General features: G+C 37.4%; 2 protein-coding genes across 2 annotated transcripts; one reads left to right on the forward strand and one right to left on the reverse strand.

Moving 5' to 3' along the window:
• Positions 1–65: 65 nt before the first annotated feature.
• LOC126842770 (ATP-binding cassette sub-family G member 5) lies at positions 66–10095 on the forward strand. The gene is made up of 9 exons (XM_050579910.1): positions 66–409; positions 795–1145; positions 1216–1488; positions 3866–4094; positions 6663–6780; positions 6863–6956; positions 7888–8026; positions 8115–8297; positions 9222–10095. Exons 1-9 carry the CDS (start codon positions 223–225, stop codon positions 9562–9564), a joined length of 1917 nt encoding a protein of 638 aa, XP_050435867.1. The 5' UTR covers positions 66–222; the 3' UTR covers positions 9565–10095.
• An 11-nt stretch (positions 10096–10106) lies between these two features.
• Positions 10107–18038, reverse strand: LOC126842766 (rapamycin-insensitive companion of mTOR). Its single transcript, XM_050579903.1, has 27 exons — positions 17626–18038; positions 17504–17551; positions 17264–17435; positions 17024–17155; positions 16421–16614; positions 16143–16350; positions 15901–16066; positions 15643–15821; positions 15455–15585; positions 14874–15385; positions 14619–14807; positions 14215–14423; positions 13921–14010; positions 13513–13732; positions 13273–13442; positions 12636–13203; positions 12363–12559; positions 12169–12285; positions 12011–12102; positions 11719–11932; positions 11574–11635; positions 11361–11504; positions 11112–11297; positions 10903–11046; positions 10695–10827; positions 10485–10623; positions 10107–10405 (listed from the first exon to the last, which is right to left on the reverse strand). Exons 1-27 carry the CDS (start codon positions 17678–17680, stop codon positions 10160–10162), a joined length of 4917 nt encoding a protein of 1638 aa, XP_050435860.1. The 5' UTR covers positions 17681–18038; the 3' UTR covers positions 10107–10159.
• Positions 18039–18938: the final 900 nt, after the last annotated feature.

Consider the following 18938-nt stretch of genomic DNA (forward strand, 5'->3'; position numbering starts at 1 on the left):
AGCCAACTAAACCGGTCCTTCACCTCTAGGGCGGACGGCGTAGAGGACCGGCAGTGCTCGGTTGGCTACAGTGGCATCGACCTTCCACACGAACGCGTAGAAATTCATACACACGGAGGAGGTTTCGGTCCAGCAGTTCTCGTTCTGCACGGTACACGCGACACGTAACTGTTCGCCGCCGCTGGTGCTGTTGCTGCCATAGGCCCCGCGCACACAGTTACGATGAAACCGTCGAAAATGATCGGCGGCGATTACTCTCTGGAGTTGAACAACATATTCCACACGGGCCAAGTGGAGCCGGCCTCGTGTTTCCAGAGACTTTTCGGGTCCGTCCAGACCGGGCTCATACTCAAAGACATCACGTTCGAAGTCCGATCCGGCGAAGTCATGGCCATCTTGGGATCCAAAGGTAAGTCGGCCAAAGCTAAGCGTGTAGAATATTCTATAACTAATTGTCCTCGGCCGGTGTACCTAAAGCGTTACTTGGATTTTCGATTAGACTCGACAGAGAAAACCGTCATTTAAACCAATTAAACGGACTCCTCCGGGCCGACAAAACTATGTAGTCGGCTACTTTTCACTTTTACAAACGGTTCAAACGATCGACAAAGCCAGCGGGTAACGACATCCGTAAAAGGAAATTCTATTTTCTACTCGATTCTCATTCCGTCGACTTTTATTCATGATAATTAGGCCACTTAAAAAGCATCGTTTATTGTCCATAGATCTGAGCTAATCGATTAGGGCGTAAAAAGGTTTGCATTCAGCTGACACAAGTGTTTAACTTTTTGTAGGCAGTGGTAAAAGGGCGCTTTTGGAAGTGATAGCCAGACGAAGCAAAGGTGTGTCTCGAGGACAAATACTATTGGACGGGCGTCCGCTCACGCAAGCAATGTTCAATCAATGTTGTGCTTATGTCGGGCACCGAGCCGACCTTGTGCCGTCGCTGTCGGTGCAGCAGACTTTACATTATGCAGCCAACCTGTCCGTCGGTTCGCAAGTCAGCGGCTACGTCAAAGACTCCCGGGTAAGACAGGTGTTGGCGGATTTGGCCCTCAGCCAAGTGGCAAGGCGCAGCGTCGAAGCTCTGACCGAAGGCGAATACAGGAGACTGGTCATAGGATCGCAAATGGTCAAAGACCCAGGTACGATGAGTTTTCCCGTGGTTTTGTTTGTGAAAAATCGGCCATGAACATTTTTTTCCCGTGTTAATAGTTCTACTACTTCTGGACGAACCCACGGCCGGGTTGGATCCTTTGACGACCTACTTGATCGTGTCTATGGTAAGTAGTCACGCGAAACGCAGAGGCCGGGCAGTGGTGCTGACTATGGAGAAGCCCCGTTCCGATGTGTTCCCGTTTCTAGAACGTGTGGCTTACCTGTGTTTGGGCGACTTGGTGTACGCTGGACCCACGAGAATGATGTTGGACTATTTCCGGGCCGTCGGGTTCCCTTGTCCGGAAATGGAAAATCCACTCATGTACTACCGTAAGTCAATCGTTAGTTTATTTGCTTGTTTACACATTACTTTTAAAGTTAACAGGATTAAGACCAGAAGAAGGGTGGAAAGGTGCACTTTACCTCCCGCTTTAAATTTTAACCCTAGTGACTGAGTGTAGCGGAAATGAGAACACTAAGACGGATAAGTGGAGTGACTAGGGAGGATAGAATAAGATATTATAACAAAGGGCGAATCTAGGAGTTGCAACAGTTGCGGGGAAGATTGGGTTTAGATGGTTCAGTCATGTAATAAGAAGAGATGAAACTTAAATGGCAACGTATATATATTGTTAATTTTTTAAAATAAGAATATTTTACTGAAAATGTTTACTGGTTGATAACCAGTTTTGAACCACTATTTTTTTAAAGTTATAGGAGTTTAAAAGTTATCACGGGAGGGAAAGTGCGCTCAGATAAAAATTATACTACACTCCACCTTTCTTCCTACCCTAAACTTGAAACTTCAAAGACTTATAGCTATCCAAAACTGGTTATCGACCAGTAAAAATCTTTAGTACATTATTCTCAAGTGAAAAATATAACGAAATGTATGCATTACCGTTAAAGTTTCTAAAGTTGATAGCGCTCTGGAAAATATAAAAAATATGAATATTTGATAACATAATAACATAAAGAAAAATGTTTTCAAAAAGAAAAACTACTAAATTTAAAAAATATTTTCCGAAAAAACGATAGTCTTACGTTATATAACCGCCGGTTATAATCACGATCACCTGGTATACTTAACGTTTTGCTGAAACTCTTTCTTCATAAATAATAATGACGTATAACAATAATACATGACAAATAATAATTGAGACTTGGTATCAAATTCACCTTGGATAATTGAACAAATGAGTTTTTTCACTGACTAATGTAGTGGCTAGACAATTTGTATACTTAGGTATGAATAATTTAACCACATGTCGTGAATAGCTCAAAACTAATTACCTAATTATGGTAAAATCTTTTTCGATAAAACTATAAAGAAAATCAAGTTTATTTAAATGTAATACGTATCAATTAAATTAACTGAAACCTCGGCCACGGTATGCAATATATGTCATTCGATGAAGCGTTCGAGGAAATAAAAAAATAGAAGAAGATTTTTTGAGAAAGCAAAAATAATTTGATTTCAAAGAAAGGTTTTCAAAAAAAAAAGACAATATAACACATTGATTTGATGTGCAAACAATATACGAGTAATATAAAGTACAGGTTTTGTTAAATAGGTTACAATGACCGACCGATATAGAGTGGCTGTTATTATGGCGGATACTTTAATAGTAGACCGTAAATAATAATTTATTTAGAAAAATCTTAAAGAACACATACCACGTGTGCGGGGGGGGGGCATCTCATGTGCTGGCATAGTTCTCTATTGTTTCATTCATGACTTCACATAGTGCAATACATTATGGTAACCGCAATACGCATACTCAAACCCCATTAAGGTCACGTGCTTCCGCATAATATATATAATAAGGCGAAACGTATGCATTTAAAATTTTAATGTAGTACCGCCCAATTTGTTCCAAATGCGAATAAAACGTCTTCGTTCATCTTTTTTTAATATTTGCAAGAGCTCTATCAACACAAAATGGCAACAACAAAAATGTAAATATTGTTTCATATAAAAATATAGCATAAGCACAAATGTTTTCAAAAATAAACACTTCAAAATTGCAATTATTTTTAAGATTAAACTAGTGTAGGGCGTTAATAGAATCAGCCGATATTATTATTTATAAATAAATAACCAGATTAATTTAAACCACTAGTCTTATACCATGTCGTACAGACGGGATTTGCATTAATTTGAACCGCAAAAATGGTTTAACGTCAAACGAGCTCACTGGTAAGAAATTGCAAGTTTTAATTTTATCGGTCTCGTATATTAATGCAATATACACCTAAGACATTATTTTTAAAATTGTTAAAAAAAAAATTTTTATACTAGTTTATTTTTTTTTTTAAATCTATTAATTACTATTTTCTAAACTCATAAACTTTTCACTATTTAAATTCTAGGACAACAAATATACTTTAATCATAAATTAATATTTTTAAAAATAAACGTTATATTGTATTATTTCCAAAATGTTGATACTGTTATCAGTTAGACCACATATTTGAGAGGATGCCAGCGATTGCTTTTTTTTTAATGTTTGGAGTGGAGTAAATGCTAGGTAATAATACTTGCTATTAGATTCACTGCTAGGCACTGGGCGAAGTCCATCCAAGCAAGCGACTCTGATTTTTCTTAATCTCGTTGTATTATTTGGACCGTTATCAACCTTTTGGAATCTCTAGCTTACACAAATCCATATCCTATGAAATAAATATATATATATTTTGTATACAGTGTGCTTGTCTACGGTGGACCGGAGGTCGAGGGAAAGATTTGTCGAATCCAACGCTCAGATCGTGGCGTTAGTGGAGAAATTCAAGATGGAAGGGGCGCCGTACAGGAAGTCTTCGGCTATGTCGGTGCTCTTAGGGTCACCCCCGTCTGACCTTCAGTCCAATTCTCATCCGTACCCATATTCGGCTCAAGACTCTTCGACCGCACAAATCGGCATGACGCTTTACCAGTAAGTACACAAAACGAACAAAAATCCAAAAAAAAAAAAAAAAAACACTCCCGTTTACCTATTCGGTTGATAAACGCTATAAAATCCACAAATTACTAAAAAAAAAATGGTTTTTTTCGCTATATAACACTATTAACGTGGAATAATACAGTACTGTTATTCCAATGGGACTCCTCTCTCTCTCTCTCATCAAACCGTAACAATGACCTTTTTAACGAAAAATAATAATAATTGTTATTATTGTTGTTGGTACACTCGTGTATCTTTGTGGAGAATAAAGCCTTCGTTTTTTTTTTTTGGTCACACAAAAAACCATTGGCCAACATCGCAGTACATTAACGTCTCCAGACGAGACGCTCAAATGGCAAGCAATAATAATTATACGCTTTGTTATATTTTTTCCTCGAATCGCATTCGATGGGAATAGTATCGTTGATATTTTTTTTATCCTGAGGAGCCTGTTGGATTTTGCTGTGGGAACGCGCATTAGCCATTATGATTATCCCCTCGATTTATTAGCAATAAAGCTGTTGTTAACGTTTGCAAAAAAAAAAAAGATCAAAAACCACTGACTTTAAAGCCTACGGAAAATGATGTCATCATCCGGTTGGCAGTTTTGCCGCAATGAAGTTTAATACAGGTATTAGGTTTAGTCATCAATGAAAAAAAAATACCAATTTAAAGGTCAACGAATGTCCCACACATGCGCCTCTAAGAAATTTTATCTTTACAACTTACACGTGTTAATTGCTTTAACTTAAATATCATTTTGACAATCGGTGCAAATATATGGATTTAAATTAGATATCATTATTACGCCTTCCCACGTGTCCCACGAAGAGATTGCCTATGACCGACTCTGTTATTGTAAATATTGTGAAATCAGTCGTTGGCAATTACTTGTTTTTGATGTTGACTTACAAATATTCCACAAAATCAATTCCACTTTGGATTGTCATTTTTTGCGAACCAATCCAGATAAACTGGTTTAATGTAGTACAGTTTTTGATTTAGAACTAATAGTGTTGGTAAATGTCAGTAGAGCAGTAGTTTGGTAGAGCATATTAAAAAAAACTGATTTTTAGGATAATTTTTTGTCCACAAAAACTACATTTTATTTCCAGTCACACGTTGTCGATAAGTCTTACGAATCGTGAAAGTGCTCGGTTATGGCAAAAGAATTGTCAACGAAATCAAACTGACTTGGTATTGAAGGTGTAAGCGCTGAAATTACTCTAAAAATAATAATCGCCCTTTGCATGATCACACCAATGTGCCACGACAGAAGAGTTGAGGGCTGAGGCTAAGTTGACGTCCTTGAATTACATGCAATAATTGAAGTGTCAATTAATGCACCTCTTTCTGTAGTAAACATCAACAAATCATTTGATTTCTTATTGTCACGGTATTACGAAATAGTTGGACGTTTTCCTTTTACAACACGTGTCGATTGCGTCAAATTATAGCTATAATGATACTTCTTGGCAATCGGTAAAATGTCACACGCTTTCCTGAACTACGGGCTTTCGTGTGTGTTACTAGAACGCTGAATAAATTACTTCAAATACATAGTAAGTTTTTTATTTGGCAAGTGTCGTGTAATGGCATGCTATATAGGCAAATTAATAGTGAAATTCCCATAGTGGCCAGTCAATAACATGATGGATCGTGTGAGGTCGAGTTTTTCTCACCGTGACCAACGCCTTCGGGTATTTTGTAGAAATCTCAAATGAGAAACGGTTAAACCATTAAAAATCAATATGTTCGAACTGGGCTCGAATAAAACCATATTAGTACAATCATTGTTGATACTGTCTTAAACAAAAACATACCAACTCCTCCTGGATTTCGCAGCAGAATGCTTATTATTCCATCTACAAATAGGGTCGACCAGACAAATCTCTCAACGCAAATCCCTATTTCTACACTCACTCTACATATCTTTATTTACCACAATCACCCATACATAGTTGGTCACTTGTTTTGCTATAGTTTTCCTCCCTTATTTCTTTCCAAAGTCATCTTAATAAGTTTTCTTTCATTTTCCCTCCGACACCCAAGCTTCCTCTTCGATGCTTATTTCTAATTCTGTCCGACCAGGGCACAACAATTCCCATTTTTCACCACATCTTTAATCTCACCAGTCTAATACCAAATTTCTCTACTCTATTTACCACGTCTTGCTGTGCAGGTTATAAGCAGCATAGCAGGTTTCCGGCCGCTTTTTTAAAACCTTCTGGTATGTTTTTAATATACCAACAACAAAGTGACGGCGCTGTAAGAGGTGTTGATAATTGTTATGTGTACTGACCCGCTTTCGTTAATAATAATTTGTCACGAACTTACAATATTGGTACATTAAGTTGATTGTAGGATATTTCACGATAAAAACGTGCGCAATGGGCATTTGCTCTGAATTATCGAACCCGGCATCATACCATTATCATTATTACTATTGGACTGAGGGGAAACGTGTTGTCGTGCTATCGATGTTGATCGCACTTGGGGTTTGGAGTGCGGGTTTAATGAATTATGACTATAATTATTACAACGCATTTTGTCCCACAGGCGTCAGTTTGCATCCACTTTCGGGTGCTCTTGGAAAGCTCTGTTCTACTTGTCCGCCCGTCTTGTGGCTTTGCCCGTGGCTTTTTTGCTCGTGTGGATGTTTTACAGGAACGTTAAAGTAAGTCAGCCACCGCACTTTGTCGTGTATTCGATAGTTATAACATCAGCTAAGCGATAATACATTGGCGTTGTTTTCGCAGGACTATCAGACGGCGTTCATGTCCAGAACCGGATTGCTGCTGACGTGCATGACCACCACATACTTGACTTCAGTGTTCACGACGGCCTACACGTGTAAGTATAACACAGAGTGCCATTTGGGAGACGCTATAGAGTATTATTTTCGGTAACATTTTTCGCAAAGAAGTTCCAAGCTATAAAAAGTAAAAAACTACTGTAACTTGTTCGTACCATTATTGTAACAACCTATGTACGGTAACTATTCATTTTTAATATTGTTCACAATTCACATACGCTTAAACTTCTTAATGAGCCTCTACACCTGTGTATTTTTGGTAGAAAACAACTCATTCTACTTCAAACGTACTACTCCTAAGAATACTCGGATTTAAGTTTTGAAAAAATATTTGAATTCTTCGTAACATTTTCAAAGCATCGACCGTGGCATAATTTTAAAATTATTTTTTATTTTAACTAATTGTTTCAGTTTAAAAAAAGTTAAAAATGTCAGTTTTTTACATTGAAATAATTAATTAACTAAATAAAACTTTAAAATTGTGCCACGATCGATGCAAAATTAAGTATCAAAAGATATCCTTCTTGCCTATGGTAATATATATATGTTTAAACATTTAAGCTTAATGTTGAGTTTACTAAAAAATGTCCTATACAATATACCTTAATAAATGCTAATGTAGAAGCCCCTTAAGTTTTCTAGAAACTTGCATCTCCAAAGAAATGATCCGGTACTAAAGTATTATGTGACCGCATTGTGGAAGTTTTTAAATAAATATTAAATACTAACAAATATAGACTACATCATTTTTATAAATACATTCGCGTTTCGCTGAGAATTGTCTTTACTTTACTCCTTAATAAATAGTTAGATTGACGCTGCTCCGTCTTAAAACGATTATAATAATATCATGTTATATCACTACTATATAATATACAAAAAGCCATTTAACGGTCGACGATTGCGATAATTGTCATATTACTTATATTATGAACGGCAGAAAAGTAAAAACCAGGGTTCACGTTTCAGTTGCTCCGCACAGGACCAGATACTATCAGGAAAACCAAGACGGTTCGTACAGCGGCCCGTTGTTCCTCGTTAGCTATTTCACTTTCTCCCTGCCGATGGCTTTCCTCACGGTTACCGGATCGTCGGCCATCCTCTATCAGTGAGTTTATAATGTATTATAAAAAAAACCGCAATTTTTAATATAACAAAATATTACCGCTGTTGTCTATTGCCTCTCGTTTTGCCAGACTCATGAAGTTCAACAACTGGACCGAACTGAGCCTGTTCGCCGCGGTGCTGCTGAGCTGCTATTTGTTTGCCGAACAACTGGTCATAGCCGTCATGGCGGTATCTAAAAACGCGTACAACACTTGCATATTCGCCATATACTTCCTGGCCGTGATGGTGGTGCTGGGAAGTGGCATGCTCAGGTAACGACCGCAAAAACATCATACTTGAATGGTATTAAAATTTAATTTTTTTTGTCAAATACCGCCTACATTTTGTCCTTTAATCACTTTTTTCCGACATAAAAACGACGTCTTGAAAGATGTGATGGAAACTTGAGTAGTCTTAGCGCATACTTATCGATTACAACATTTCATCAATTAACACACTTATGGTTTGAATTGCTTCATTTTTTACACCACTCACTCGATTTAAAAAATGTCATTCGTTTGTTTCGGTAAGCTCTAGCTTTAGTTTATAGAGATGTGCGCTGGATGTATAATTCATCAATGAGTTAAATGTAAACGTTATATTAACATAAAATAGTAGATAACATATTATTAACTATTTGAATTGTATTATCGTATTAATAATCTAATTAATCAAGCATTCATAAAATAACTCCGAATTCTGACGGGCGACCGATTAATATACCTATAATAATTATCTATATGCAATGTAAGCTGTATCTAAAAAAAAATGTTGACCTAGGTCAACAACCGTTAATTTAACAGTTGCTTTACAATTTTAAATAGTACAGTTATAAAAAAATAATAATTTTTTTTTAGTTTAAAATATTTAAACCAACATGGAAAATGCTGTCCAAAACAATATGCTTACACCGATGGGTCATCGGTGTTTGACCGTTTTTCCCGCCATAGATAACAACGTCCGTGATAAGAGATAGGATTGATAACAATTACTAACGATTTTTTAGCCGGTTGGCAGCAGGACTAATTAAGTCTAGCGTGGAAGTACCAATACATTTTAAGTTTAAAGTAGTACAAATTTTTGTATAGAAACCTTAGATTATATTACAATATGTAAATGATCTTAGAGAAAGTTTTATACTTTACGGATAACTTAATTATTTGTTAAATTATTATTTATGAATTAATTATTTGCAGGTCGTACCGTGGCATGTCCGAATGGCTGTCGTGGGTCACATACGCCACACAGACAAGGTACGTGGGCGCCTACTTGACGTCTCAGGCGTTCAACGGTCGCCGACAGTACCTGGGATTGCCGCAGAGCACCGGACAAAATTGTACCATACCGGCGGCCGAAACGTTTGTCTGCCGATACCCCGACGGAGACTCGTACGTCAATGAAAGGTATCCAGCTGCCGTGGCCGACGCACAAATCAATCTCGTTGCCAGCTTCGTGTTTCCCCTCACCGCCATGGTTTTCAACGTTTTGCTGTACGTCTCTCCATTGCCGTCGTTTGTCAAAGCCAAATTCAGAGAGTAGTCGACTTGCGACAGCTGAATACTTGCAAACAATTAGAAATCCTATGAAATGTAAAGACATTTCGCATTTTACAGACTACGGTCGGTATGGTGACACGAGGAACCGATCGCATCGGATGTCGGCCGAGTGTTCCATGCCGACTACAATCTTCAATTTACAACAGACACCCTTACGGTGGTTTTTCTTGTTGGTTCAAATAAAACATGATCTCACAAAATAATTTTCAGTGTTTCGGTTTAGATAACACCTACAATATTTCGAAGTAAGTTGTCTATTCAAAAGTTGACGGTCCGGCAGACGTCTTTATTTTGTTACTTGTAAATTAAGTATCATTATTTTAGTGTAATTATTTCCATTGAGTTCTTGTACATAATAATATAACAACATTAAATCTTCTAGCTAATGTAAAACCTTATATAGATAATTAAAAACTAGATAATATTTAAACAAACAATACTGTGTTTTGAATTAAATGTTTTATTTTTTTATTAATTTTTTTTCCAAATATATAGATATATATTAGTTTTTTTTTTTAATGTATACAAAACAATACATTTTTTTTTATACCTCCTAATTCTCAATTTTTTATCTCTCTTTATTCCTGCAATCGTTGGTTAGATGAATCATAGATCGTTTGTTTACGATGTCTAGTAGGCGGAGGTTTCCAATCGACTGCGACTTCGGACGATCTTCTTCTATGTTCCATTTCAGCCTCCATAATTACTTCGAGTTCACTATCGCCTCCATGCGACTTGTCCGCCTCTTCATTGCCAACACAATCTGTACTCGACGTGTCGAGTGGACTCTGTCGAGCAATTATTGTCGCCGGTTCTTCGTACAACTAAAATACAAACACGATCACGGTTAGCAATAGCCAATATGTACAACATAATATGAAGTTAAACTTTGTACACGCTTACCTCCTTGAACGGAGCATCCAAGAAGAGTTCATGCATATATCGCCTAGCTTGGATGTGATAATGGTGTTCGGCCAATAAATTGCAAACATCAGAGTAGACACATATATCATGGAATAAGTCGCTGTACATTTGTTTCATTCTAATGGAAGAGGAAAATTATAATAAAATTAAAACTTAAGTCGAAATTTCGTGACGTCCAACGTGACTTACTGTAACAGACTTTGGGTGGACGTTTTATACAAAACAGGATTGGGTAACTGTTCGACCAGTTTTAGAATGTCACGTCTTAAAGCCGAATGGCTTTTTGTTATCCTGTCCGCCAAAGTAGACCTCTGAGCTAGACCTATGAGAAATAAAATTAACATTTATTAATTTATTTTAAAAAAAATTTTGCCTGAAGCTTTTGTGTTACACTTACTACTGATATCGGAGCTCGCTCCGCTTTCGTTACTGCCCGTACCGAACCCCGAAGCTTCGTGCAGACACGATGACTTATTATGTTGCCAAGGCAGAAGTATAGGGCTCTCACCTTCCACACCAATGCCATAACTGCTTTCAGTCTCTTTAAACCCAACCACAAATTAGAAAATTAACAATTATTACAAAATAAAATAAAATTAGTTTTACCTGTTCGACATCGTCTCAAAGAACTGGACGACACCTTTCGATTTCTCGTAGTAGGCCGATTAGCGTGTTCATTAACCGAACACAGCATACACAACGCACGATTATGGCTACGTTGCCTTCGAACGGGTAACGGGTCAGCTGCTACTTCTTCGGTATCTGAATCGTCGGTACTGAGTGCTTCTGAACCTGCAAAAAAGAAAAATACAGAAAATTTCATGTTGTTCAACCAAAATGTAGATTTTTATTTACCTGTAGACAAGTGTTTGAAGCAGGACGAAGAGTCTTCGTAGTCCGGCGTAGGAACGGGTTCCGGTTCTTTGTCTACATTAAAAAAAAGCGTACTTAGATCTGACGGCAATGCGACCCCACCATAAAAGGACTCGTTAAACTGATCTAAAAAAAAGATAGAATCAAAGTTAGACACCGTCATTTAGTGTAACGTTCAGCTTGATAATATTTTACCTTTAGCCGAATGATGACATATTTTGCTCGAAGAACAAGAAGAGACCGATTCAAACTCGTACCTTAAACAAACGTCAGGTTAAGCATTCATTATACCACAATTTATCTTAATCTAAAAATTAAGAAAAATTAAATATACACTTACGGCGAATGGTTTGCGCTAAACGAGTGCCTGAATTCTCTAGGTCGTACTAACGGAGACATCCGATCCATTTCGTGTTCGGCAAGCATGTCAAACATATCGGCAGCAGACGACTGTGGCTGCATGGTCATACTTCGTGAAGTTTTTCTGCCCATTCCTCTTTGTAGCATCTTCAGTGTCCTATAACCAAAAGAATTCCTTCTCGGCAATTTGGCACCTAAATATTATAGTATACCCCGCATCGATAATTAGCTAATTTTAATTCATAAATTAACTAAGATAAAAAAAAAGCTACCCTCTGAATCCGGAGAAAACTTAGGCGGTCCCAATGGAAGTGTCGACAACGAACTCGAACTGGGTATAGGACTTAACTTTTGATGTCGATCACTATAAAAGAATATTTTTAAAACACACCGATTCATCTGATCGACAAACTTAGTAAGTATTACTTACTGGTAAAAGCTGAAGTCTGTGTGTCGGGTACCGAATCCAGACTCGCCAGAACTGACACCGCTAGTACTACTGTCAACTGTACAGCTACTATCCGATCTCAACCGATAACTAGAGTAGCTGATTGGTTTTAAACAACAATTATGCATTTCTGTTTTTTTTTTCCAAGTAAAACATACTGTAAATTTAGTACTTACATCAAATGATCTGGTGGCGATGTTGATTGTTCGGGATGAGCGCCATCGTTGTTATCTGTCGTTTTGGCTTCGCTCAAACTCCTTAAATGGTGCTGATATCTGGACCAGGACGTGCTGCTTGCCGGTAAGGTAGACCACTTCTTTCTACTGTGTACACCGGGATCCCACATGTCGTCCACCCATTCGCTTACGATTCCCTGTAAGACAACATGATACATATTGGAACGTACAAACGTGTTGCACATCACCATCGAGTAAAGTAATTGTACGTACGTGTGAACTTTCAGAAGGCGTGGTCCCTGCTAGATTAGTATCGCCTCCACGTTTGTCTTTGACTTTATAAAAATCTTCTTCCAAGAAGACTCTGCTCAAGACATTCCAGCCGTACGCTCGTAGATGCTTGGCTCCGGATCGGTTGGCGCTAATCAACGACAGCGCGTACAGAGCGGTCGCTCTTACCGAATAAATCGAATGGTAAGTGGCTATTTTACACATGACTTCCAGGACACCGTTGCTCGCCAAATAACAAGCCCCTTGAACAACGCTACCGAAATGGCCGACGGCCCATATCGCCGCCTTTAAATGCAACTGGTCAATGGGATTGTCCTGAGCGGTGCCGAGAACTATTTGAATTATGTTCCGAAAATAAACGTCTCTGGTCAAGGTTTGAAATCCGCCGTCGTGCATTGCCATTTGCGAATAGAGATGCGGCGGTTGCCGTATGCAAGGTATTTGATTTCTCGACATGTCACTGGAGAGTCTTGTCTTGTAGTGGCCGTCCTCGTGACGTTGATGAAGGGTTAGTTGATCATGTAGTTCGCCTTCTATTATCAACACATACCTGTAAAAACAGTATAATAGCCGTTAATCAACAAATTAAAACAAATTCACTAACTTCTAAGTAATATACCTCAAGTTAAAATGAGTACCCCAATTATGCAGCTGATTCATGACGAAACTGGAATCTGACAGATATTTATAGCCGGCCGGATCGGACAAAAAACGTACTAGTATCAGTAGACCCTGATCGCTATTATGGAGAACATTGGGTCTTAATCCGATTAAAATCTTCAAGTAGTCCTACGACAATACAATTTATTTAATATAATGTCACGCTGTCAAGTTATTTCACTGTACTGTTTTCAAATACTTTATAATCACAAGCTTCGTCGACAGCTTCCAGAGCTGCCATAGAAACGACTGGGTTGTCGTCGCTAATTTGAGATATGAGCAATTCGAGAATCCACAAGCCAGTTACCATGGGATCCTCGGCACGAAGAGCGTTAAATCGCAGTAAGGTCCGTAGGAAACGCGTGGCGTACAATCTGGATTTTTGTTGAGAACAGGAAAGTACACGGCCCAACAATACTCTAAAAAATAAAAATAATTTCAAATAATCCATTACAATGTATATTAAGGGTTCAATTACCATAATAATGTGATAATAATTCATTATTATAATTAATAAATTAACGATATTGATCAATGATTCAAAATGGTATCGATATTTAATGAACGATGCTAAACCGCATTACGTTCGATGAAAACTCATACATACCTAGGAAACGAGTCTTTTGTATAATCCAAGCAAGAGACGATGAGCTTGACATAGCAGCACAAATGAGTATTTACTGCAATATTCAATAACCTGTGGATAACACGATTCCGTTAAAAATGTTTTTTAGTTCGGAATCGGCGATTGTAAAAGTTATCAACAGAAAAACACATCTGACATTATAATATATAATATAAAATTGTAAGTATATCAAAAATAATTTCACAAAGTACAGTAAAGTTTGCAATAGTAAAATTTGTGACTGTTTCGACAGTAAATTAGAAACTGTATACTTACATTGGAAATATTTTTGTCTTATCCAAACAATATCGCCCTCGCTCAGAAGAACTTACTCGTCCGAGCATTAAGAAGTAATGTTGACTTAAAGTAATGGCTAAGCGCTGTGGGTTCAAGTAACAGCTGTATGAATAGTTGGAGGTCGATAACGCTTCTAGTTGTTGATAAATATCAGTCAATAAGCTGTTCAGAAAAGTCTCTCCGCTTTCCTAAAATCAAAAACGTAAACCAAAAATCAATCAAATTCCGAAAACGACAAAAAACTTATTTTTGTTTATAATAAACTTGGATAAGCCTCTAATATGACATATTCAGAGAATGACTGGGCCAACAGGTCTGAGTAGCCGTAATGGTTGTTTTCTCTTGTGGGAAAGAGTATAATGATTGTAAATCTAAACACTTACGTGTGGAGCATCCAACAGGTCGTCGATCAAGTCGAACGAAGCTAATGTAAATAAATTTAATGGCAGAACCTCGGGACGAAGTTCTACGTCGCCGTACATCTTTGACGACGGTTTAAAATACTCGATCAGTCTTTGAATAAATAAATTGTAACACATATCGTCCAGTTTGTTCACGTCTTTGATTCTAGTCTGAATTAAAAAATAAATTTGAATAAATAGTCAGTCATTTCTGTTTCAGAACCGGCAAAAGTTTACCTTGAGAGCGGAACGTATGGGATCCCATTTCCACGCCACCGCTTCCTTGACGATTAACACTCCGGACTCTTTAACAAAGTCTTCACACTCTTTGGTTAATATACACTGTGTTGCTTTGTATTTAGATTGTTTTTTATGAGAAACAAATCGCAACATACTGATTTTCGGACCGAACAAACTTTTCGCGTGATACATGCCGATGGTGGCCGGAGAAGCCTCTTGGGTGAGGATTTTATACAATTTCGCCAATGTAGATATGGCGGACATTGCGTTATTTTTTTTACCATCGTCGCCCACCATTATTTCAGACTTTTCTGGTTGAACGTTGTTTATAGGACTGAAGATCAAACGATCTTCCGAGGAACACAACACTTGATCGTATGCTTCCGTTAATACATTGTCGTTCACATGTTTTAACGGTGGTCTTCCTTCTAAAGCGTAAGCTATTAGATCAGAGAGAACTGGTTTTCTATTATTTGGAACTATAATATCGGCCAAATGTAGGAACTCCCCTGAAAAAAAAATGTAACAATTAATTCAATTCTAAAATGTTATATAATCAAAAACGCTGACGTTTATACCGAGAAGAATAGTCGATTGCATGGACAGCATGTTATCAGAAGTAAGAATCACTTGGACAAGAGCTTCATCCAGTTTGAGTTCTAACAAGCAACTCACCAAAAGTGAACGAGGTAAATTGACTAAGTTCAACCTAAACATTTTGTATTACTTAATACTGCGAATGCTCAATACAAGTTCAAATATATACCTTTTGCTGCTTAAACTCGGTAAAAGATCCATTGCTTCGGAATAAACATATCCACTATTCAAACTAAACTTCTCTCGGTATTTATACGGATTGACGGATTCCAGAGCTGTGTCCACATCGTCAGCCCATTCGGCAGGACAGAATCCGAGAACTTCACGCAAGAGATTAATAATAGAAATCTATAATTTGAACATTGTGTTAAGAATGTTTTTTAAAGGGAAAAAAAACTATTGCATTGTGTGAAAGTTATAGACTAACTCTGGTAGTGGGATTTTGTACGTGTAATGCACGTATGATGGAAGATAAACCACTTTTTGAATTGTCGTTCGATGGGTCACAAAAATATAACACCCCAATCCAAGAACGCAACAACGACACTAAAGTGCCGTGAGCTGTTTCACCGGTTGAGCTTTTTTCGCCAGACCTTCAACAAAAATGAAATAAAATGTAAAAATTAATTAATTTAGCGGGCGGGTTATTAATTTCTAACAACGGTTTACTTTGAAATAGGATTGAAATCGGTGAAAAAGGAAGCTAGTTGACTGAAATCGAAAGACACTAATTTCCTGGTGTCCGGGTTATTTAACATCCAAAGTAATGTGCCCAAAACACATTCGGACATTCGCAACGGTAGTTCCGAAGTAATAAGGACGTGGCGTAATGCTTTCAAACCACATCCGGCCACAAAAGCTTGAGGATTCAACAAACCTAATTGAAACGACAAAATTGAGAATCAATTGTATTGCACAGTTGATATTATATTTGATTGTATACTCACATAACTCGCATAGCGTCGCGACACACGCTCTATGCAATTGGTCTTTGGATGGACCGTGTGAACACATCGCAATAGCTGATAACGAATGAGTAAACGCTTTTGGAAACTGTTGAGGGCAGACTGTACACGATTTACGAATGATTCGCAATGCTTGCAAGCGCTCGTTTTCGTTATCGAGTAACAGCTCTAAGCTCCTGTCAAAATACAACATACAAATATCAGTTCCGTCTCGTAGATCGTATGATGTTCACATATTGTTAGAATTTACATATTTATTTACCAAAGCCAAAATTATTACGTTTGTCATTTTGTTTATAGAATTATATTTTAAAATTCAATAAAGTTAAAATTGAATTAATCAATTCGTTATTGTGATCATTGACATTCACAAATGCCTTTACAACTAAAAAAAAATTTAAACAAAATCTAAAATTGATTTTTTTTTTACAAATTATTTTTAACAGTAAATACCTCAATTTAATTGATTTGAGTTTATTCAGTTTGGTGTTACCAGAAAAAGAAGAGTTAAAAATGTAAGTCAACTCAATTACATACATATAAACATATAATATTAACAATTTAAAATACATTTATTTTTTTTACCTGCATATAAGTATCGTCAAACGTAAGCGTACAAGTGCAGTTACGTTTTCGGGTTTTTTGATACAGTGGCGGATCGCTCTTAATCCGGCAGCTCGAACATCCGAACTATCGCTCAGCAAACTCGGTGTAAGACTAAGGCGAGAAAAAAAAAATAAGTAGGTACTGTACAATAACATATCCATTCAATGTATTCAATTACTAGGTACTTTATGAAAAACCGAACGGGCAACAAAAACTTACCAGCACATGATATCGGACGTGGTGAATCCGAATACTTCGGTGTTGTTTTCACCAGAGTCCACCGAGGACAAGAGTTTGACGAGAGTGTTTAACAGACTCAGCTTTTTAAAGTCAGTAAGCCCATGAGTTTGGATCAGACTAGACAGTATTCTCTTCAGCGACTCTCTGGGTTCTGGGAAAAACGTACGTACTTACTAAAACTCGGTCGTACTAGAATAAAAAACAAAACAAGTCACTCACTCGATACAATGTCCAGCGGCAGTGTGTCGTCTTCGCCATCGTGTCGGCCTGCAAGAATCAAACAAGATGTTTTTGGTTAATTGAGAATACGCCGTCGTAAATGCCAACTACGTTGTACTCACCTCTGGACTTGTGCGACTGCAGACGGGTCCAAAGCTTCCACACGGGCATGACCATGGTCGGGCGGAATTCAAAAGTTTCTGGGGGTCAATCATCCGCCGCATTTAGACATATTTATTTATTATCCGTGTCAAGTCGAGAACCGGGTGGATAAAAATGTATGCAATCAACGCTCGGTGAAGGGATTTGTGCGTCGCGTTCAAAATCACAAGCCAGTTGGGGGTGGGGAAAAAAAAGGAAATTGTAAATTCTAGTGTGTATTGCGTTTGAAATTTTTTCAATTTTTTTTCTTCACTATTATATTATTTAAAAACATCCTGGGGACAGGCGGGAGCGGAGCGGCGGCCGTTGTCGCGGTATCACATTCACGGAAAACGGGATTTACCGTGTGGGACTGTGGGAGTCGAAGATACCGCAAGAGAACATTGCTCTGATAATGGTATAGGTTTATATAAATGTCATATTATTATTATTATTATTATCTCTGTGTTTATACGGACGACGAAACGCGGTCCGCACGGCCGCGCTAGCGTATGAAAACAATATTATCGTGTTCCGGCGACGTTCGCGATAACAAAAACGAAACATAGGTATGCCGGCAACTCGTGATAACGGTAAAATGGCTGCCGGCCGTGTGTACTGTACGGTACAACTACGGCGGCCATGTTGATGCGCGCTGATAACACGCCCGGCCGACCGTACCTATTGTCGATATTTCGGTCGTGTCAATAATAATATTATTACACTGTACTACTATCAACGACGGTGATGGTGTTTAAAATGTGAACATTTTTGAAATTTGACTTTCCACTTGTCAGTAAACTTGACTTGCTTAAAATGAATACACAATATTATTAGGTACACGTATAATTTTTTCGAATTGCGTTTTTCCATGTTGAATGTTTTGGATTTGGCTGGACGACACATCATTTGTATGAGATAAGGCCAAGAGTTTTACTTAAGCTAAATACGATTATTTTCTTTTTTAGCTTTTTATCAATCAAAAGCTTCAGCTACACAGACCATTGACCATAAATTACATACTATTGATTTATACAATTAGCTTCTCACTAGTTATTACTAAAAATTAACAGTTTACGACTAAACATTCAAATTTTAACAAAACACCTAACATATTTATAAATCTTTTGTTATTCATTTTAATTACAAGTTGTCCAAAACTTACAAATGTATGTACCTAATAAAATTTCTAAAATAATGATTACAATGTCATTGAATAAAAAAAGGAAGGATAAAAGTAAGTGCCACTTTAACACTTATCTAAAATTTCATTGGTTAAGTACTCACTTTAAAA

The sequence above is a fragment of the Adelges cooleyi genome, unplaced genomic scaffold (assembly GCF_023614345.1).
Source record: "Adelges cooleyi isolate 19-005CV unplaced genomic scaffold, UGA_ACOO_1.1 ACOO_flye_CR_arks_rails_tigmint_CR_PRNA_574, whole genome shotgun sequence".
Classification (NCBI taxonomy): domain Eukaryota; kingdom Metazoa; phylum Arthropoda; class Insecta; order Hemiptera; family Adelgidae; genus Adelges; species Adelges cooleyi.

What these genes read in the sequence shown, in the direction of transcription:
- LOC126842770 (XM_050579910.1), top strand. Translation starts at nt 223, where the DNA reads ATGAAACCGTCGAAAATGATCGGCGGCGATTACTCTCTGGAGTTGAAC. An exon ending in GCAAATGGTCAAAGACCCAG is followed by an intron (nt 1,146 to 1,215) that starts GTACGATGAGTT and finishes CCGTGTTAATAG; the next exon opens with TTCTACTACTTCTGGACGAA. An exon ending in GTTCACGACGGCCTACACGT is followed by an intron (nt 6,957 to 7,887) that starts GTAAGTATAACA and finishes TTCACGTTTCAG; the next exon opens with TTGCTCCGCACAGGACCAGA.
- LOC126842766 (XM_050579903.1), bottom strand. Translation starts at nt 17,680, where the DNA reads ATGGTCATGCCCGTGTGGAAGCTTTGGACCCGTCTGCAGTCGCACAAG. An exon ending in GCCGCTGGACATTGTATCGA is followed by an intron (nt 17,436 to 17,503) that starts GTGAGTGACTTG and finishes CGTTTTTCCCAG; the next exon opens with AACCCAGAGAGTCGCTGAAG. An exon ending in TGGATGCTCCGTTCAAGGAG is followed by an intron (nt 10,406 to 10,484) that starts GTAAGCGTGTAC and finishes TTTGTATTTTAG; the next exon opens with TTGTACGAAGAACCGGCGAC.